The 21,330-nt window shown below is 50.9% G+C and overlaps 1 protein-coding gene and 1 long non-coding RNA gene across 6 annotated transcripts; one reads left to right on the top strand and one right to left on the bottom strand.

Moving 5' to 3' along the window:
- Window positions 1–1,002: 1,002 nt before the first annotated feature.
- Window positions 1,003–14,280, bottom strand: ARPIN (actin related protein 2/3 complex inhibitor). The gene is made up of 6 exons (XM_019460258.2): window positions 14,067–14,280; window positions 12,747–12,822; window positions 9,601–9,733; window positions 6,385–6,591; window positions 5,831–5,994; window positions 1,003–4,930 (listed from the first exon to the last, which is right to left on the bottom strand). Exons 1-6 carry the CDS (start codon window positions 14,156–14,158, stop codon window positions 4,922–4,924), a joined length of 681 nt encoding a protein of 226 aa, XP_019315803.1. The 5' UTR covers window positions 14,159–14,280; the 3' UTR covers window positions 1,003–4,921.
- On the top strand, window positions 13,423–20,244 carry LOC109273448 (uncharacterized). Of its 5 annotated transcripts, none has more exons than XR_002083054.2 (3): window positions 13,423–13,779; window positions 18,471–18,595; window positions 18,752–20,244. It is a non-coding gene; the product is annotated as an uncharacterized LOC109273448 (long non-coding RNA). The 5 variants fall into 5 exon arrangements; XR_002083053.2 differs by having other exon boundaries at window positions 13,425–13,779; window positions 18,486–18,595; XR_008416890.1 differs by lacking the exon at window positions 13,423–13,779 and adding an exon at window positions 15,999–16,545 and having other exon boundaries at window positions 18,486–18,595.
- The last annotated feature ends 1,086 nt before the right edge of the window (window positions 20,245–21,330 follow it).

Raw genomic sequence — 21,330 nt, 5'->3', positions numbered from 1 at the left:
AACACTGCCCTGGTTAGAACCCTAGCTCTGTTGACCACCTGGGCCCCTCGGGCAAGTGTCCTCATCCGTAGAACAGGCGTGGTATCAGTTTCGTTTACTGTAATACTAGACTTTTTTCTACTTGAAAAAAAAAACTATTCTCCTTAGACAGTTATAAACACAAAATTAGTTACTGTTTGTCACCACGTGGAGCATGGCATGTAACTGATTTCCTACACAAGCGATTTCAAAAACGGTGGTGAAATTGTTATGTTTTTCATTTTTTGAATTTTCTAAAATACAAGAGTCTTACTCTTGTAGCCAGATTTTTTTTTTAACTTAAACCCAAAGGCAGTCAATGCGCACTGAAACTTGACGAAATGTTTCAAATGTTGAGGCAGAATATCAAAATTCTAAGACAAGAGTAATGAGGGGTACCTAGCTCTACAAAACCTTAAAGCCGCCTATGATAGTTCAAATTGTCACTACAGGGAGACTTATTGAAATGTAATAACTTAGGTATAAAATAACTTTAGGGGCGCCTGGGTGGCTCAGTCAGTTAAGTGTTGAGCTTCCGACTTCGGCTCAGGTCATGATCTCATGGTTCATGGGTTCGAGCCCCATCAGGCTCTGTGCTGACAGCTCAGAACCTGGAGCCTGCTTCAGATTCTGTGTCTCCCTCTCTCTCTGCCCCTCCCCTGCTTGTGCTCTCTTTCTCTCTCAAGATAAATAAACATTTAAAAAAATTGTTTTAAATAACTTAGTATATGATATAGGAGACATCCTAACTTCAGAGGGGGAAGGAATCCAATAACTATGTTGAGATTACTGGTTAGCCATTTGAAAATAATTATCTTGCTTATCTTACTTCCTACCCTTTCACAATTAAAGGCAGAGTGGATTAAGGAGTTAAATGTAAAACCATATAATAACCAAAATGGAAGAAACAGAAATTGACAATATCTAACATCTGAAAGGAGAATATAAGCTTAGAAGCGATACAAATCACAAAAAGTCAACAGATAGCTCTATACAAAGATTTTTGTTTGTAAAAAATCCCTTTTTAAAAACAAAAGAGGTTGTTAAAATACGGTAAATGGTTATATTTAAAATATAAATAACCGAAAGCCCCCCCCCCAAGTATATAAACAGGCAAAGAAATTGAGGAAGCAAAGAGGAAATATATCTAGGAAATGAACATGAAAAAAAAGTTTAAGTTCACTATTAACGGGGGAAAAAGCTAATCAAAATTTAAGATTTAAATTTAAGTTTGGGGCTCAGTCGGTTAAGCTGCTGACTTTGGCTCAGGTCATGATCTCACGGTCTGTGAGTTAGAGCCCCGCATCAGGCTCTGTGCTGACAGATCAGAGCCTGGAGCCTGCTTTGGATTCTGTGTCTCCCTCTCTCTCTGCCCCTCCCCAGCCTGCACTCTCTCTCTCTCAAAAACAAATAAACGTTAAAAAAATTTTTTTAATAAAAAAACTTGTTTTATTTTTACCTGATCAAATATCATTTTTTAAAATGTTATCACACTCAATTCTGGCAGGGGAAGCATGAAAATGGGTCTCTCCTACATTGCTGGTGAAATTATAATTTAGAACAACCCTTTGGGAAAGCAAATTTGATGATCTAAAAAGACCTTCACAAAAAAACTCCTAAATTCCCAGGAATCTGACTTGCGGGAATCTGTCCCTAAAGAAATAACCCCAAGATACAAAAATATGGCATGGTGGGGGTGGGGAAGAGAGGGCAGGAGGTGGGGTGGGGTGTGGGAAGCTGTATGGGTGAGACTGAGGGAACTATATAATCTAAAACAGTTGTATATAATTATATAACAGTATATAACCTAAAACATTAATTATTTTAGCTCCAAATAGGAATCAATTACCCCCAAATTGGGCAGTGACAGAGCTATGAGAAGGCAGTCAATCTTAAAAAACAATGGTTATGAAGACTGTGTAGCAACATGGAAAGCGATCATACAACACTAATGGAAAAAGGATTATGGAATTTTATGTGTAGGTATGGTATGACAGCAACCATGTCCAGAACTTGCATATTCCATGGGCGGGCCACTCCCCCACCTCCGCTCTGCAGGTGTTCTTCTGTTGCTGGGAAGTCCCTTTCCTCCTCCACCTGAATTTCTGTCCTGTCCGCTCCCGCCGTTATACACCAAACCACTCTAGCCCCGTCACTGTGAAACTGTAGCAGCCCCAGTTGGATTCGTTACTCTCAGGTTCTCTGCAGTCAAGTGATCTTGGATATAAACAAATCAAATCTTATCACTCTCCCCAGAATCCCTGGCTTCCAGGAAATTAAGGATAAAGTCCCAAAGTACTTAATGTGATAAAGATGCCAAGGCTGACCTCCAGCCTCATCTCAAACGACTTCTACTCATTCTCTGAGCTCCAGCCACAAGGACCCTTCCCTTCCTCCCTTCCTCTCCTCCTTCCTTCCTCTCCACCCCTCCCCCCGCCCCCCCAAGACACCAAAGCCATTTGTTGTCCAGGTCTTCCCCTATTGACCCACTGGCCCTCCTTTTTTGGAATGGTGACCTGCCTATATGACCTTGCCATACCCTTTGGCCACGGTGCTTTGGGCAGCAGGATCCCTTCACAGGGTGCCTCTAGTCAATATCCCCAGTCCTCTTGCTGCTTAACCACTTCCCTGGCCATCCCCATGGTGGAGGTCCCAGCCAGCCCCATTCAGACACAGGATACCAGGGAGGCACCTTCTATAATGGTTGAGGTCAAAGGTCACAAGGATCTGAACTAAGAAAAGGGCAACAAGAACAGAAGAGATCTATGAGCAGCCCAGTGACCCATGACTTCAGGTGGCCCCAATGGAGCGCTAATCCCAAACCTCACAGCCATATCATCGAGCACTGGCTCAAATATGCAAGAAGGTAAATGAAAACTGGAATCAAGATAATAACTGCTGGAAGCATAATATTACCTGCTCAACTGCTAATCAGTAGGACTGGCTTCAGCCTGGGCAGGTCAGCAGTCAAGGATTTAGACAAGTTCCCTCAAGTCTAGGAATATAACCCTACTTCACAGGGCCAGGACTCCTCGGGCCCCTGAATTCAAGGTCCTTCTCTAGGCCAAGGAAGCAAAGGACAGGGGAAGGAACATAAGCTTTGCTTTGGACATCTCTGGATTTGAATTCTGGCTGTTTCACTTATTAGCTGTGACTCTGGGCCAGTTGCTTCAACCTCTCTGAAGCCCCCTTTCTTCCCTGTTACATACACGTGGAAGCAGAATAAGCCAGTAAAGAATATAGAGTTTGAAATCTGAGTGCCTGGGTTTAAAGTCCTCTCTCCTCTATATACTACGGATGGAGCCTGTAAGTTTCAAAATCATACAAAAAAAAAAAAAAATGGGAATAATAATCACATGCACCTTAAAAAATAATCACAGGTACCTCATGGGATTGCTGTGAAAAGTAACATTTTGCCAGCGCTGAGCAAATATAAGTTTCCCCCACTATGCAAAAAGTACAGCAATCCTATGAAACTTTTTATAAACTGAAATGGCAGAAAGTGAAGAAACAATAGGAAATTTTTTGAGCATTCACTTAGGCTTTCCTGAAACCTTAGGGCACATCTTGCTAACGCATGCCCATAATCGACTGAGGTGAAGCAGGTGCTCGTAGACAGTTCAAAGCTATGGGGGCTGGATGCCGAGTGTCATTCCCAGGGAAGGAGACTCATGGGGCCACTCTCGCTGTCTGGGGTGTGCCCAGCCTCTGTAACGGCTCGCTGCAAAACAAATGCTGAACACAACTTTCAGTTTTTGCCTTTTTTCATAAAAATGAAAACCCCCTTCAGATTGCTTTCGGTTAGCAAAAACAGGTACTAAGGTAGGTCTGTCATAAAAGCCAAGGGTCATAACACGAACTTTCTTAAAGCGGGGGACATCTGTACTAGCATCAGGAAGCGGGCTGTAATTATCATCACGGAAAGCATCTAGTGCTGTGTTTGATACATCAGGGGACTCGTCACCGCCCCCTCTTGTCCCCGAGGCAAGCAGGACCCACATGCCACCACGTCTGTGCCCATTCTTGGGACGTGTAGAAGTCAATTCCACATCTCGTCACAGATCTGGGTGTGGGCCCACTACCCAGCAAGGAAATGTTCATGATCAAAAAGACACGGCTTCCTTCTTACAGGATCACCGCTCAGTTGGAAGACTGTTCACACCTGACGTAACCCAGTCAGCGTAAAGGAATCCTTTTCTGAAAATTTACTCATTCAAAAAAAGTTCTCAAAGTACAAAAAATGAAGACAAAGATGTTATCAAAATGTGGCCTGGTAGAGTGAGTCTGAAAGGTAGGGATCAGCCAGCCATACCTGTGAATACGCTAGGCCTCCCAGAGAGCAGCCCCAGGAAAGCAGCCAGGGAGGTCAGGAGACAGGAGTCCCCCGTGTGGCAGAGAACCAGAGGGGGGATAAAGAATTGGCAGCTGTAGGGGAAGAAAAGGGCACATGGGGGAAAGGGAGGTGTGAACGGGAGAGCAGAGGCTACACCACTGGGCACTGGGGAAAAGCGACAGGTGTGCAGGGAAGGCAAGAAATACAACAAGGACAGAGGAAGGAACACCTGAGGCACTCTGCATGCAGATGAGGGACATTCCCCAAGTCTACGCCAAGACCAAGTTCAATTCCTCTGACTGCCCCGGGGGGACCCATCCACTGCCTGCCTCTAGAAACAAGGCTGCCACTCAGGGCAACAGCCACCATGAAAATATCTAGAGACGGGCCCTGCATGAGCCACAGCATGGGGCCCCCACTGCTCATGTCACGGTCTGGGATTTGGTTTTAGCAACGCTTATTCAAAGGGTATTCCATGGCGGCTGTAGGGAAGAACCAGGTAAGCCGAGCTCCAGAGTAGACGTTGATGGAAGAAATTCTCAGCAGCGCTGGTGGGACCCAGAGGCGACCTCAGTCATCCTGCGAGTTAAGTAAAGGGGTGTGAAGAGAGCACATTTCATGAAAGTCTTCTACAAGGCATCAGACAAACAAGGTTCAACCGAGTGGTACCAATGGGGCCCTCGGCCATCCTCCTTGGCTTTCCCTCATTAGAGCTGGCCCAAGGAGCTGGCCTGGCAGCCCTGATTATTTTTCATTCCGAGACTCCCTTTAGTAAGACAAAGGGGAATCCAGACCCTCTACTCTTCCTGCCCTGCTTTCTCTGGTGAATGTCATCATTCGCCATGGGTGAATAACCCATTTTTCAGTGACTTTGTTGTAAATGTTCAATTTGGGCCTTTTGACATCAAACCTTCAGGTGAAATATGCTTCAGGAAAACACATCAACTGCAGATAGGCTAAGGATGGACTGGGGGGGGTTGATCCTTGGCAGAAAAAAAACAAAAAAAAACCTAGTAAGGACCAAGCCAGCCATTTTCCAGCCACTTTGGGCAGAGAGCCCAGAACGAAGGAGAAAAAAAAAAAAAAGCTCATTCAGCTCAGCTGCCACAACATGGCTAATGTGTTCACTTGAAGTGATAATGTTTGGAGATGTAATGGCATCAGGTTTCCCCGGTTTCCCTGTGAATTCCATTCTTTCCAGCCCTTGCTTTTATCCATCTTTGGAACTTTCTTGTAGATTGGCACAGTTCAGACCTACCGAAAAGAAAGGTCTCTCAGGTTGTCACCCTTCTTGCCTCGAAAGGAGTTTTCCCGAGGCTAACACGTTCTCAGAAATTCCATGAACACCAAAGCTGGGGGGAGTAAAATTGATGCTGCCGTGTCCTTGTCCTACACCCAACCACAACCTACATGTACGAAGCTCCCGCCAAAAGATAAACCGTACCAATGCCAGGCCCACAGACATCTCTCTCGACCTACCCACTCCTCGTCCTCTGCCCCGTCCCCCTGCTCTCGGATCTCTGCCGTGGCCTCTTCCGAAGACTTTTGGGCCATGATGTTGTCCGTCCAGGATGCTCCTGTCTTTCCATCACCAGCGAAATTACACTTGGTCACTGTTCCAGCCTCAAGTTTGGCTAATGACTCTGAAAGAAGGGAAGAAGTTGAACGGCTTGTCTTTCTATAGTGGTAAAATAGTGGGGGGCCGGCCTGCTCTGCTGGGTACCCTAGGCCCGGGTTAAACCACTGCTCTCTTCAGTGCCCTCAGGAAGGCCCTGAGTGTGACCCCCAAGGCACTAAATAGGAGAGGTCACCCTAGGGAACCACGGGATTGGGCGGCACCCCAGGATCCAGAGTGTCTAGGCTGCTGGCCCCAGGGCACTTGTCCGGAGACTTAGGAAGAAGTCTTGGCAATAAGCAGACCTGGCCCACTCACGTGGGTTCTCAGCAGGTGGGGTCGAGGAGCCCTAAACAGGAGGCCGGGAACCGCTATGGGCCACGGGGACACGAGACCACGTCAGGGCTGCACTGCTCACCCAGGAAGGGGCCGTCGCCTCGGGTTTTCAGCCGTACCCCGATCCCCAGCTCGAGCTCCATCGCCCCCATCTCTGACTCGGGCATCCAGAACGCCACCGTCTGGTCGGGGGTGAGGCTCTCCGTCAGCGCAAGCAGTTCTGGCTTTTGTACCAGGCTCTTCAGCGCCTCGGGGGTGAGTCTGTCCGTGTCCCCCGCAGCTTCCACTTCTGCAGGCACACAGCCCAGGAGGGTCACAGCAAGCACTCAGGGAGGGTCTTTTGGGAGCCAGGGGAGACCTGAGTGTCTGACGTGCCCACAACCACCTGAAGGCAGGGCTGTGCGGGCCCGCGGTGCCAGGAGTCATCGAGGCTGTCCTGGCAGGTGACTTCCGGCCCCGGGCTCTGGAGCCAGGCTGCCTGCTGCACATCTGCTCACAAGCCACGTGAGCCCGTGCAAAGGTGACTCAACCTCTCTGTGCCTGACAACGAGGGATAAAAAGGGTACCTAATGACAGGGCGGACATGAGGTGTAAACGAAATGACACCCGTGAAGCACTTAGCACAGAGTCTGGCACGTGGTAAACCCCCAATGAGCGTAAATGTTTTCATTATCCCTTTTTTTTTACGCGGGAGAAAACGACGGCTTAGAGAGGTTAGGTGATCTGCCCAAGGTCACACAGCTGGTCAGCGGAGGCAGGATTCAAACCCTCTACAAAATTCTGCCTCCGCACGGATTCCCCCCTGCCTAGACAGGGTTCTTCTCCCCAGGCTCTCAGGGTCTCCTGGCTGGGCTGGGGTCTGTGGAAGGAGCAGCGAACTACGGGGTCCACATACTCTCCCCTGGCCGGCTCACCCCAGCCCCGGCAGAGCTCGGAGGCTCAGGGGGGGGATCCCAACAGCCTCACCTACCTGCCCTGAGTGTCCCAAATCTGCAGATCCCGGGTCGGGTCCGGCGGGGGGCGTGGGGTGGGATGAGGTGATGGTCCGAGACTGAGAAGTGAGGCCTCACAGGGCTGGGAGGACTCACAGGCCCCAAGAGCCCAGGAAGGTGTGCACAGCCACCCCAGCTCAGCAACTCGGCTCGGGCCGGCAGGCTGGCCTCTCCACGCCGAGAGCCAGGGGCAGCGAGAGTAGCGCACCAGCCGTGGAGGCCGGACCCTGTTCCATTCAGGGTGTAAAACCTTGCCAGGTTCTGTCGGGGACGCCGTCTCGGGTTCCCCAGACGCCGCGCTCCCACCAAGGCCTTTCAAACTGCTCCTGGTTCCTCAGCCCTCACCCCGCCCAACGTCCCTCAGACAAACCACCTCTCACCTCCACTCCCCAAGGTCACGGAAGCCCGAGGTGGGGTGCCTTCCCGAATTCTGGCTTTGACACCCACTACTCCAGACCCCCCCCTCCCCGAGTCACTGGGAGCACTTCACTGTGAGCCCACTGGATGCTCCACGGTCCTGGCCTTGCTGGGCCTCAGGCAGCACCTGACCCCACTGCTACCCACCCTCAGAGAGACACATGCTCCCACTTCCCTCAGACCTCTGCAGGGGTCCCTCCTCTGGTTCCTAGTGGGCTCCTGCCCGGCCTCCCGGGTGACTCCATATCCACTCTCACAGCTTCCGTACTTGCAATGTGTGATGGGCCCTAAACGTGTGCCACCAGCCCCGCCTCCTTCCTGGGTTCCAGAATTGTGCCTCCAAGGCCCCAGCGGGCATCATCCTCTACCTAGAGGTGCAACCACGTGTCCCAGACAGAACTCTTCTCCTCACACCTGCGCCTGAGCCCAAACCCCAGGGCCGTCCCTGACCCCTCTCTCAGTCTCCCCGTCTCCAAACACTGAGGCCGCTGTGCCTCCTCTGTCCCGAGTCTCTCCAGTCTCTGCATCCTCACTGACAGGCCCTTAATCTGGCCACCACAGCCTCCTAACAGGCCTGCTGGTCGCCCCCTGGGATTTTTGTTAAGTTTACTTATTTTTTTTTTTATTTTTTTTTTTTTTTTAGGAATCTCTACACCCAACATGGGGCTTGAACTCACAATCCCGAGATCAAGAGTCACATGCTCTTCTGACTGAGCCAGCCAGGCACCCCTCCCCCTGGGAGGGGATTTATTTATTTTTTTAAGTTTATTTATTTATTTTGAGAGAGAGAAAGAGCATACTTGAGCAGGGAAGGCGCAGAGAGAGAGGGGGAGAGAGACAATCCCAAGCAAGCTCTGCACTGTCAGTCAGTGCAGAGCCCAATGTGGGGCTCAAACTCACGAACCGTGACATCATGGCCTAAGCTGAAGTTGGATGCTTAACCCACTGAGCCACCCAGATGCTCCCCACTCCACCCCGGGATTTTTTAAAACCGTTCTAATCACATCCCTGCCCTACTTAAAACCACTCACAACAGGACTCCCTTGCATTCTCGATCAGGTGTCCTTCCGGGGCCCTTCTCCACCTGGCCCCTGCCTCCCTAAAGGCTTCTCCTTACCTGCATCAGGAGCCCCCAGTTCCCAGCATGCTTTGGCCTGCAACCCCCTCCTGCAACACCTTTCCAAACCCCAGCACCCTGCTGATTCCTGCTTTCCTTTCAGCTTTTTGCACTGGTGTTCCCCCCTCCAGGCCCGCCCCCGACCGTGCCTGCCTGGGCCCAGAGCCCCTCCTGTGTCCTGTCCATCTCCTCTAAGGGACTGAGGACATCTCGAATGCAGGTCCAAATCTTGTTTGTCCCTGTGGTCCCTGGACCCTGGCATGTGGCTCAGGGACTGGCAGAGGGTAGATGCTCATTAAATATTCAGAGAATGAACGGACAACTGAAACTATGAATGAATAAACTGATAGAGGGATGGAAGGATTCTCACTCAACCTCCAAACCTTCTTCCACAGACAGCAAAGCGGTCCCTGTAGAGCCACAATTGGAAAGAGGAAGGAGGTCCAAGGGCCTAAGAATCGTATGGAATTTGGGCAGGAAGGTGAAGGCTGCCAGGGGCCTGGCCTGGGCTCTGCACAAAGGCAGTGAGAGCCCAGAGCCAGGTTCTCAGACGCCTCTGCCAGGCTGCAGGAGTCAGGCCAGCCAGGCCCCTGGGACTGAGGTGGGGCACTGGGGATCCTCTGAGTGAATGAGGGGCAGGAGGAGTCCGGCCAGCAGGCCCCCAGGCCAGACACGGACTCCAAGGCTGAGCGGACACTCATTAGGGACCAAGAGACACAGCAAGGCCACAGGGTGGGAGGGCCCTGAGGGAGGAAGGACGGAAGATACCTACTGTAGGACGACATGAGGAAGCCCGTGTTCACCTTCCTGGTGGCACTGAAGTTGGGCTCGATTTCGTTTCCCTTGGGGTCGAACTTCCGGCGATGGATGCGACTGGGCCGGATGTAGAGCACGTAGTAGCGCTCCTGGGGCCGGAGACAGGGAGGGCGCTGTTTCACTCCCCCCACCCTCCAACACACACTCCCCACAGGGCTCCGCTGCGAGCCCCCCAGCCGCCCCCTCCACCCCGAGCCCCCCTCAGCTCCCAAAGATATTCCAGTTGGGCAGATGCCCCGCCCCCCCATATTCGCTCATTTATCCAATCACGTGCTCAGTACGCACCTGCCTCACATAACGAAGCGTGTGTGCTCCTTGCGGCCGTGAGACGGCAGGCCCCCCGCCTGACCCCAAAGTCCCCACACGGCCAGAGACACAAAGCACATACAGAAAACCATAACCCAAGCACCGAGGACCCCAAATACCATGATGCAGGAGTGGAAGAGGGCAAGGGTCATTGAAAGCTCCGAGGGAGGGCGGCCATTATGCCGCTTCCGACACGTGTTGGACCTGGGGCTAATCCCTCCTAGCCTCAGTTTCCCCTGTTGCGTCGGGACAACGTGCTGTCTACTTTCAGAAACGCGGCAAGGGCTCGATGAGATACTAGACGCAAGCACAGTGTAAAACGTAAAGGGTGCTGCAAATGCTGTTTGCCAGCTACTCTGGCCAAAGCGGGTGGGTCACATGCTCCTGGACACTGGAGAAGAGGAATCCACCTCCTGGCAAGGTCTCAAAGCATGGAGAAACCTGCAGCTTCCGGGGAAAAGGGAGTAGGGAGAATATTAAAAGCCTGGGACAGGTAGGAAATAAAAGTCAAGGTCTGGTGCGCATGTCTGAGCAACAGAGGATAGTCAGAGGCCTCGTGGGAGCCCAGGCTGGGAAAGCAAGTAGCACTGGTTTGAAATGGGCCTTGAGTTGGTATTTGGAGTTTGGACTATACCTGATAGACAAGAAGGAATCCCAAAAGGTTTGTGTGTGCATGTGTGTGTGTGTTTTAAATATTCTTCAACATTTATTTTTTGAGAGAGAGCGAGAGAGAGAGAGAGAGAGAGAGACAGAGTGTGAGTGGGGGAGGGGCAGAGAAAGAGAAGGAAACACAGAATCCGAAGCAGGCTCCAGGCTCCGAGCTGTCAGCACAGAGCCCGACATGGAGCTCGAACTCACAAACTGTGAGATCATGACCTGAGCCGAAGTCAGACACTTAACCGACTGAGCCACCCAGGCACCCCATGAGGGAATCTCGAAAGGTTTTTGAACAACAGTGAGACCCTCCAATATGTCTTTCAGGAAACAAGTGACCGGCAGGGCAAGAATGAGCGTTGGGGGCAGCTGGAAGGTTTGATGAGGACAGGCTAATTTTCTGAGGCCCCATCAGCCTAAGGCCAGTAGAAAGAGAAAGGGGAGGGGTGGGAAGGGATGGCCAAGGTAGAAGGACCAACAGGACCAGGCACTGCTTCCCGGGGGGAGGCTGGAGGAAGAGACAGTAGAGGTTTGCAGGGGTCTAGTGCATTATCATTAGAAGGGAGAACTCAGAGAAGGCAAGTGTGGGCAGGGCTGACAGAACGCTCTGCCCCAAGGGCAGTGGAGGGAGGCTGGTCCCACATCAGCCTGGAGCTACTGCTGGCCCTGCCAGGCAGGCTGGCTGGGGGCTCCGGACAGCTGTGTCCACCCTGCTGGCTGGCACCCTAAGGAGGGGGGTGGATGCAGCAAAACACCTCTTGGGCGAAACTGGTGCCGAGCTGGGAGCGGAGGCTTTTCCCGGGGCTGCAGGGCAGCAGCGGGCTCTGAGCCCCTGGGACGAGCTCAGCTTTAGAGAACAAGGAGATAAGGTGGTCAGCACACCGAGTGGGGCTGTTAGAAAGGGGGTGGAAATTCAAAACTAGGGCTCAGGAAAGACACGGGCAAGTATCGGAGGGTGAGCAGTGGGTGTGTCTGTGGAGACCTGAGATGGCGTGGTGATGGAGGGCACGACCCCAAGGGTGTGAGGGGGCAAGCGGACAAGGGCACGGACATGGGAACTGAAGCCCCAGGCGGGGTCAGCAATGCAGACTTAATGTGGAGGCTGGACAAAGGCCCAGAACACAGCTACCCTCCTCCCACCCCAACGTCCCTGCCTGTATCCACGAGGAGGCCCAGGTCCACAGCAGTGACCTGCTTTCTAAAAACCCCACATTCCAAAGTGCCCAGCCACACACAGTGCTGCTCAAAGACGAGCGAGCCCAGGCCAAGAGAGCCACCACTTTGCAAATGGAGAACTTTAGGTCTCCTTCCAACAACAAACTCCACCAGTACATTTTCAATGATTCAGGGGTGCCTGGGTGGCTCAGTTAAGTGTCCGACGTCAGTTCAGGTCATGAACTCACGGTTTATGAGTTCGAGCCCCGCGTCGGGCTCTGTGCTGACAGCTCAGAGCCTAGAGCCTGCTTTGGATTCTGTTCCTTCCTCTCTCTCTGCCCTTCTCCCACCTCTCTCTCGCAAAAATAAACATTAAACAAAAATTAAAATGAATCAATTCCAAAAAATTCAAAGGTGACATGACCTCCCAGGAACAAACCTGGTCCCCAAAAGGGGAAGGTCACTGCTGACCCATCAGGCCCCAGGGCAGTGGGAGCTACCAGACCACTTCCAGAAGCCAGGAATCTGGGCCCTTGACCCTCCCAGAAAACAGAGCGCCTCATCCTGCCCACCCAGCGAGGCTCCCAGCCCTTTAAACAGAAGCAATGGGACCTCTTTGGAGCACCTTCCAGCCCACACAGCACCCACAGCCTCAGTCCTGAACCGGTCACCTCACCCCTTCCTGCTCTCAACCCTCCCAATCCGAGCCCCAAACACTCACCACTGGGGTTAGTGCTGATCTGTGTCCTCAGCAGGAACCCAGGCCCCGTCATCTGTCCTCTGCCCAACGCCAAAGTCACCTTTCCACTCAGTGGTCCCTTTGGGCTGCTATCACCCCACCTACTCCCCACCTGCCCTGTGAGCCCCTCCCGGGAGGAACCGGACCCCAAATCTCAGCACTGATGTAGTCAAGCACCGGGAGATCTGCCGGTGGGTGAGGACCATGAAGGCAGTACCCTGCTAGTGTCCCCAGGAAAGCGTCCTCACCTTCCTGCCACGGGCATCCAAGATGCTGTGCCGAGACACGTCCACCAGTTCTCCCTCCAGCAGGACGCCATTTCCCCTGGGGATGGAAAGAAGGGATCAGCTGGTTGTGTCAGTCCTCAGGGAAGAGGCGTAAGTTCAAGGGCCCAGGGCAGAGTGTGCACTGGGATAGAAGAAAGGCCCCCAAGTGTCTCCTATTCACCTGACTCCCAAACGCTGAGGCACTGCCCAGAGAGTGGAAGGGACCTCCTCAAGGCTGCAAGACCAAGCTGTGGCCCCTCCTGCAAGGGGTTACTGTAACCAGAGCCTCAGTCTTCCTATCTACAAAATGGGAGAATAGCCACCTCACTCTGAGTCTTGTGATGATGATGACAGTGCTAAACTATTAAGTGCTTACCAAATAGAAAGGATTTTACTTCTTTATTTAATCAAACTTGAGGGAGGGGTCTAAGCTGCTGTAAAGGATCTTCCCTTTTCACCTGTTTTAAAACACTTTCTATTCCTCTTGTCATCCATACGCACTTAGAGGTGGCGAAATCCCAAACCAGAAGTTTTATGAGTAGCCCAAGATCGTGGGGTCCCTCGCAGAGAGTTCCTAGCTCCCCGCTTCCCGCTTCTAGTTTTCACAAAACCTGGGGTTTCCCTTTTAGAGCCACAGAAATGGGAGAGGGCGGGGACACGGGACGGGATGGGGGAAACTCTATTACCTGCCCCTACCGACCCCTCACCTCCAGATTCCTTAGTGTTTGTACCTGCAGCTGGCATGGCCCACGTGTTCTCAAAACCTCTGCGTGGGCGACCGCAGGGCCTCCCCTCCACCCCATCCGGATCCCGATCCCACACGCGCCTCCGGGCAGGCATTGCCCTCCCGCGGCCGCGCCACGCCAGCTCCCCCGCGCCGTTGGGATCGCTCCACGCCTTCGTCCCTTCCGGGGCGGGAAGTGCGGCGGGCGGCCTGAACCAAGGCCCGCGGGCAGGGCGGCGAGGCAAGTGGCTGGGAGTTTTACAGTCGCGACAGACAGGGGTAGAGACAAAGGTCGGTGCTTTCGAGCTCCGTTTGGGAGTCGGATCGAGACCCTCTCCCGACGCTACGGGGCGGGGGGCAGTGGGGAATTTTAAGCCGATCTGTGTTCTAAGGGTGCGCTCTGCTTGCAGGGCGGAGGGGAGCGCTGGGGGCGGGGGGCGGTGGCGGGTGGCTTTGGCCAGGTCTGCCTCCCCTCCCACCCGCACCGGACCGCGGTCCCCTCCCCAATCCCGAAGCCCGGGTTCTAAACCGGGGCCGGAGGCGGCCCGAGAGGCAGGGGCAGAGCGCGGCGGGCCTACCCCTGGTGGGCGGCGGGGTCCCAGGCCCCCGGCAGCCGCGCGCTCCGCACCGCCTTGTTCCGGAGGGCGCTGTCGTCGTAGATGCGGCTCATGGCGCACGGCCCCTGCGTCCGCAGGCCCGGCGCTCGGAGGCGGCGCGCGGGGTCGCGGGCTCGGCGCCGGGAGCGCGGAAAGCGCGCGCCGGGCCGCAATTCCCAGTCGCCGAGCCGGGAAGGGCGCGGCCCCGGGCGGGATTTAAAGGGGCCGAGCCCATTCCTGCCGCGGGACGGCGCGCGCGGGGAGGTGGGCTTCCGGGAAGACCCTCGGCTGGGGCCTTAGCGTGGACAGGGTGAAAGCCACGTCCTCCTCTTTCCCTCCCTCTTTCGCGTTGCTAGAGGGAGGACCCCCCCCCCCCCCGCCCCAACACACGCACAAAGGGGGAAACTGAGGCCCAGAGATCCTATAGGATCAGCTCCGGAAGCAGCAGGAATGGGGAAAAGAGAACAGCTCTCAGGGATGGCGGGCTGGTCGGCACAGAAGCTACTCTTGATGCTCCCACAGTGGCTGCGGGAGGGGTTCCAGGGATCTGAGCTTAGGCTTAGGTCAGAGCAAGGGCACATGGAGGTTTGTGCCCCAGCTGTGTAAGGTTGGCCAAGTTTCTCAACCTCTCGGAGCTCATGCGTCCTCCTTTATGGGGTCAGGATGAGAGGAGTAGTCAAGATTAATTATCTCACTCTACAACATAGCATTTCCCCTCTCTGCCTTCCCACACAGCTCTTGAACCCCTCCCCAGCTCCCCACTGTCCACTGCCCAAAGTACGTAAAAGTCTAGAGAGGCGTTTTTCCAGTGCAGGGCTCTGTTCTGACCCTGGGATTGTTGAAAAGTCTTGGTACTCTTGTTTGAGAATGGGCACTTGAACCCATTCATGGAGTTCATCTGTGGCCTCTGAGGGGGAGCATTCAAGAAGGCAGATACCTGGTTGCCCAAAATGAGCTGTTAGTGGTAGAAGCAGCCCCTCTCCCCACACACACATAAAGACTTGGGTGGGTCCTAGCGTTTTTATTTTCAAGGACTCCTTCCTCCATTAAAAAAAAAAAAAAAAATTGGGGGTGGGGGGCGCCTGGGTGGCTCAGTTCATTGGGCGTCCGTCTTTGACTCAGGTCATGATCTCACGGTTTGTGAGTTCAAGCCCGACATGGGGCTCTGTGCCGACAGCTCAGAGCCTGGAGCCTGCCTTGGATTCTGTTTCCTTCTCTCTCTGCCCTTCCTCAACTTGTGCTCTGTGTCTCTATGTCTATCAAAAAATAAATAAATGTAAAAAAAATTTTTTTTTCAATTAAATAAAATAAAAAAAATTTTTAGGGGCACCTGGGTGGCTCAGTCAATTAAGCGTGGACTTCAGCTCAGGTCATGATTGCGTAGCCCCATCAGGCTTTGCGTAGCCCCATCAGCTGTGCTGACAGCTCAGAGCCTGGAGCCTGCTTGGGAGTCTGGGTCCCCCTCTCTCTCCACCCCTCCCCTGCTTGCACTCTGTCTCTCTCTCTCTCTCTCAAAAGTAATAAAGCATAAAAATAAATAAATAAAAATTTTAATTATATTTTATGGGTGGGTTGACCTAACAATGAATGTATTAATATTATATATTAAAACATTTTCTTCAGCCTAAAAATTCTTTTTTGTTTTCTTCTAATTTTAAAGAAATTAAAACATTTCCATGGGCCCCAGGCTTTGTGTCTAATGGATCCGTTAGCCCCACCCCCAGCCTGGCCCACCAGACTGTTCTGGAAATGTCTGAGAAAGAAGGACAAGACCCTTAGTGGGAAGTCCCTCTGGCCGAACTGTCTTTTGGTTCTCTCTCTTCAAAACTCCCCAGCCTGATGTAAGGAACTCCTACAACTCAATAGCAAAAACAACAACAACAACAACAAATAACCCGATTTAAAAATGGGCAAAGGAACTGAATAGACATTTCTCTAAAGAAGACATACAAATGATCCACAGGTACATGAAAAGCTGCTCAGCATCCCTCATCATCCGGGAAATGCAAACCGAAACCACAATGAGGTATCACCTCATACCTGTTAGAATGGCGAGTATCAGAAGAAACAAAAGAGAAATGTTAGGGAGGATGTGGAGAAAAGGGAGCATTTGATACACTGTTGGTGGGTGTGTAAACTGGTCTAGCCACTGAGGAAAACGGTGTGGAAGGTTCTTAAATGAAACCTAGAACTGCCATATGATCCAGCAATCTCACTTCTGAGTACCTATCCAAAGGAACAGAGATCAGGATCTCAAAGGGGTGTCTGCACTCCCGTGTTCCGTACAACATTGTCCACAACAGCCAGGACATGGAAGCAATCTAAATGGTCATCAGTGGGTAAATTGGGGGGAAATGCGGTATATACCTACAACGGAATATTATTCAGCTTTTTAAAAAGGCAGGAAACCCTGCTATTTGCAACAACTGGATGAACCTGGAAGTGAAAGAAACCAGACGCGGTAAGACAAATACTGCACGATCTCATTTTTACACGGGAAATCGAAAAGAGTCAAACTCGTGGAAGCAGAGAATAGAGTGGTGGTTGCCAGGGGCTGGGGGGAGGGGGAAATGGGGAGATGGAAGTCAAAGGCTACAAAGTTTCAGGGCTACAAGATGAATAAGACCTAGAGATCTGTACAGCGCGGTGCCTCTAGTTAATATTGTAGTACATACTTGAAGATTTACTAAGAGGGTGGGGTGCCTGGATGGCTCTGTCAGTTAAGAGTCTGACTTCGGCTCAGGTCATGTGCTCTTGGTTGATGAGTGTGGGACTCCGTGCTGACAGTTTAGAGCCTGGAGCCTGCCTCGGATTCTGTGTCTTCCTCTCTCTCTGCCCCACCCCTGCTCGCACTCTGTCTCTCTCTCTAAAAAATAAACATTAACAAATTTTTTTTAATTTTTTTAATTTACTAAGAGGGTAAATCTTATGTTAAGTGTTCTTTTCATACACACAGGATAATAGTAACAAATAAACAAGGGCAGGAGGAAACTTTTGGAGGCGATAGGTGTGATTTATGGCATAGATTATGGTGATAGTTTTTTGGGTGTGTACTTACCTCCAAATTCATCAAGTTGTATACATTAGATATTTACAGCTGTTTTTATGCCAATCATGCCTCAATAAAATGGTGTAAAAAACAAACAAAAAGCCGCAGGCTGGTCACAGCCACTTGACTGGCATGGCCCCCTTCCTTTGTCATCTTCCCACTCAAATGGCTTCAAATCTCCTCTGTCTTCTATGGCAGCCACTAGCCACATGTGGCTATTTTAATTTTTGCTTTAATTAATTAAATCTATGTAAAATCCAATTCTTCAGTCTCACTAGCCACATTTCAAGAGCTTAATAGCTAGCAACATGTGGCAAATGGCTACCATTTTGGATAGCACAGACACAGAACAGTTCCATCATTGAAGAAAGTTCTATGGGACAACGCTGCTGTAAATCCTTTCTTGGAAAGAATAATCTCTTTCTTGCTGGGCTCTGTGACTTCACCCCGTCAGTACAATTGGGAGAACAGGCACCAGCGAGACACGAAGCTAAGAGAATAAGAAAACTTCTTTTTCAAAAGGTTCTGATATTTATTTCCTAAAGAGTAGCAGTCATCATTGGCAAAAGACCAAAACTTTGTTGGACTTTCTTATACCTTTTTGTAGATTATTGCTGTGTCTACATTAAATTGTAAACCATGAGGTACAACACAGAGACAGCTTAAGCTCTGGGCCCCTCAGTACCATGGCCCTTTTTAAGGACAGGGTTGAAGAACCCTAACAACGTGTTCACATGGGCATATGCTTTTATAAAATGTTCACAGGTAAGGCAGTTTTTGGGTTTTGTTTTTAAATTTACATATATATATATATATTTTTTTTTTTTTATTTATTTTTTTTTTTTTTGAGAGAGAGAGAGAGAGAGAGCGAGCAAGCTGGGGAGGTACAACGAGAGTGGGAGAGACAGAATCCCAAGCGGTCCACACTGTCAGCACAGAGCCCGATGCAGGGCTTGAATTCACTAACCGTGCAATCATGACCTGAGCCAAAACCAAAGGTCAGGCTTTCAACTGACTGAGCCACCCAGGCACCCCAATAAGGCAATTTTGGATGTGGTCAGTTAAGACCGCTATCTCTCTCTTTTTTTTTTTTTTTTTTTGGCCAGAATTTTCCTTTACCTCATGTCGGATATTGGAATGACTCGAATGAGAGTCAAGTTGACATGAGATACGTTTAGTTTGGGTTTTATGGAACAGATTTATGGGGTCTATAGTCTTTCCCACCTATCATTCGGTTTTTGCAAGCTGTGCTGGTGTGGGTGTGCCCTACCAGCCTCTGAGCCGACTCACCGACCGTAGGGCACCAAGGTGCAGGGCCAGGGATCACATCCCAGCAGAAATGTGTCCTGTAGAGCCTGGCACTGAGACTGCATGGGGACAGGAGAAGCAACAAAGCGTGGATCATAAGGAACCAGAAGCTGCTGTATAGAAAATTCTTCTACTCGCCAGACCAGGTAAAATCGTAAGCCGAGGATTGGTTCTTAATCCTCATCAAAATGCAAGTTTTCTCAGGAATGTTCTCGCTAAAGATGTAATTATAAACCCACCAACATTTTTTTTTTCTCTCTTTTGGTGGGCACTGGGCACAATTGAACGTATCAGGATTTCTGTTGAGCAGAAATAGACAACAGTGAAACAAACAAGGAACGCCTGCCTGTGTGTGTAGTCTCGGGTTTTATGCATCGCATCACATCTTAGCATATCTGACACATCTTGTCTTGACAAAGTCTGCTGGTTCCGGAAGAGAGAGAGCACCAAATTGCCACAAATGCGGTGAAATAATCTGAAGAAAACACGCACACACACCACACAGCAAAAGATGCAAAACAAAGGAAGCACTGAAGAGAGAAAGCATAATACAAAATAAGATGCCAGAATGAGAACGAAGCCTATCCATCACATTACATCAATAAATGCAAATAGGACAGGCCTTGTTTGGAAAGAAAATCTATGATACGCCTTTGTTATCAGACATCTCTTCCTGCCACATCACAGCCTCTGGTCCTTCCATGCCTCCAGAGCCTCTGACCCGTCCTGTCCTAGCCTCTCCAGGGTGACCAATTCTGCCCGCGTTCCAGCTGACTTCTGACACACAGAAACAGTCCTCCACACTTCACCTCACGGCCACACGCTTGCCCCCCGAGACAATTGGTCCCAAGGGCGCTTAAAAGAAGACTCCCGGGATAGGATTGTGACATTGAATTGCCTCCTTACTGGTCTGATGGCAATAAGGGCACTTGCTAGAGTAAAGCAGGTGGTGGTAACCCTTGGCATGAACTGGGTATCAAAATTACTGAGGTTTTCACCTGTGGTTACATGGGGGTGAGGGGCAGGTAGAAGGTGGAATTCAGCTGGGAACTGGAATGTCTGTAGCCTTTCGTTGGTTATGGGGACAGTGATGATTATGAGAAATGCAGAGTAGGCCGGCTTTTATGAACATGAGACACCTTGCAAAAAAGAAAATGGTAGGCTCGGGGTAGCTGACAGCCAGCTTAAGGATTTGTAAAAGCCGTGGGGAGCTTTATGGCAGTTTTTGAGGAGCCTCAACTCCTGCAGCTCGGGGGCAACCTGATAAAGCCAGGCTCCGCCGCTGATCGTCAGGGTGACAGGGCTGCTTGCTCCGTGCCAGCTGCTGCTGAGATGACAGACCTTGTGCGCTTCAACTCACTTCGTGTGGGTACAACCCACCAGTGCCCCAAGCCCTCCTGTGTAGCACGTCTCCCCCTCTTGCCCTGAGGCGTCCACATTGGTGCCGAGGTGCGAGACACTGGGGGCCCTCTGGGTGCCAAGCTTGGACGACCCTGAAGTGAAGGGCAGTTAACACTTGTGGAGAGAATGTTTGACCCATGGGGGACGGAAGCTGCCAGATAAAATTCTCCCTTCTTTCTCTCCCTGTATAGACAATGATGAAATACAGTTAAAAAGGAAGATGGCCTCTTGGAAGATGGTCCCATGAGATCAGACACACACTCCCTCTTCATTCCAAGCCTTGACCTGCTGAGCGATGCAGCCTCAGATTTGCTCTTCCCGCCTCCCCGCCCCTCAGCGATGTTCCCTGTTCCCTTCCTCTGGCTTTCCTGGGATTGCATTCCCTAATAAAGTCGTAGCAAGGGAGATTGGGTCTCGGGCTGTGCGTTTTGAAAAACCCAATCTATACAATCATGTGTAAGAATTTTCCAGGAGCACCCGGGTGGCTCAGTCCGTTGAGCGTCTGACTTCAGCTCAGATCATGATCTCACGGCTCGTGAGTTTGAGCCCCACGTCGGGCTCTGTGCTGACAGCATGGAGCCTGGAGCCTGCTTCACATTCTGTCTCCGTCTCTCTCTGCCCCTCCCCTGCTCATGCTCTCTCTCTCTCTCCTTCCCTCTCTCTCTCAAAAATAAACATTTAAAAAAAAATTTTTTTAAGAATTTTCCAAAGCAAAATGACCCAGAAAGATAAATATAAAAGGACTTGGCAAACAGGAGACACATACAAACCAAAATGGCAGACACTTTTAATAACAGACAAGGGTGAACTTAACACATAATGCATAAAATCCGACTTTTTTAAATGGGATTTTATAGTGATAAAAATTACAGTCCACAAAGAAGCTGTATGAGGATGATACTGATGTGTCAAAACAGGCAGTATTAAAATTCAAAAGTAAAACACCATAGAAGAAAAGACAACTCAAAAGAGATCACAATGAGATCCCACCTCACACTCATTAAAATGACTAGTGTACAAAAACAAAAACAGAAATAACAATTTAAAAAAAAATTTTTTTTTAACATTTATTTATTTTTGAGACAGAGAGAGACAGAGCATGAACGGGGGAGGGTCAGAGAGAGGGAGACACAGAATCTGAAACGGGCTCCAGGCTCTGAGCTGTCAGCACAGAGCCCGACGCGGGGCTCGAACTCACGGACCGCGAGATCATGACCTGAGCCGAAGTCGGCCGCTCAACCGACTGAGCCACCCAGGCGCCCCAGAAATAACAATTTTTTAAAAAATTTTTAATGTTTTCTTAATTTTGAGAGAGTTAGAGTGTGAGCAGGGGAGGGACAGAGAAAGAGGGAGACACAGAATGTGAAGCAGGCTCCAGGCTCCAGGCTCAGCACCAAGCCCGACGCGGGGCCTGAACTCACAAACGGTGAGATCCTGACCTGAGCCGAAGTCGGACGCTTACCCGACTGAGCCACCCACGTGCCCCCA

Source organism: Panthera pardus, unplaced genomic scaffold, assembly GCF_024362965.1.
Source record: "Panthera pardus isolate Hobbes unplaced genomic scaffold, ASM2436296v1 HiC_scaffold_23, whole genome shotgun sequence".
NCBI lineage: Eukaryota > Metazoa > Chordata > Mammalia > Carnivora > Felidae > Panthera > Panthera pardus.
The sequence above is the reverse complement of the archived record's forward strand: the minus strand, read 5'-3'. Positions and strand labels throughout refer to the sequence as shown.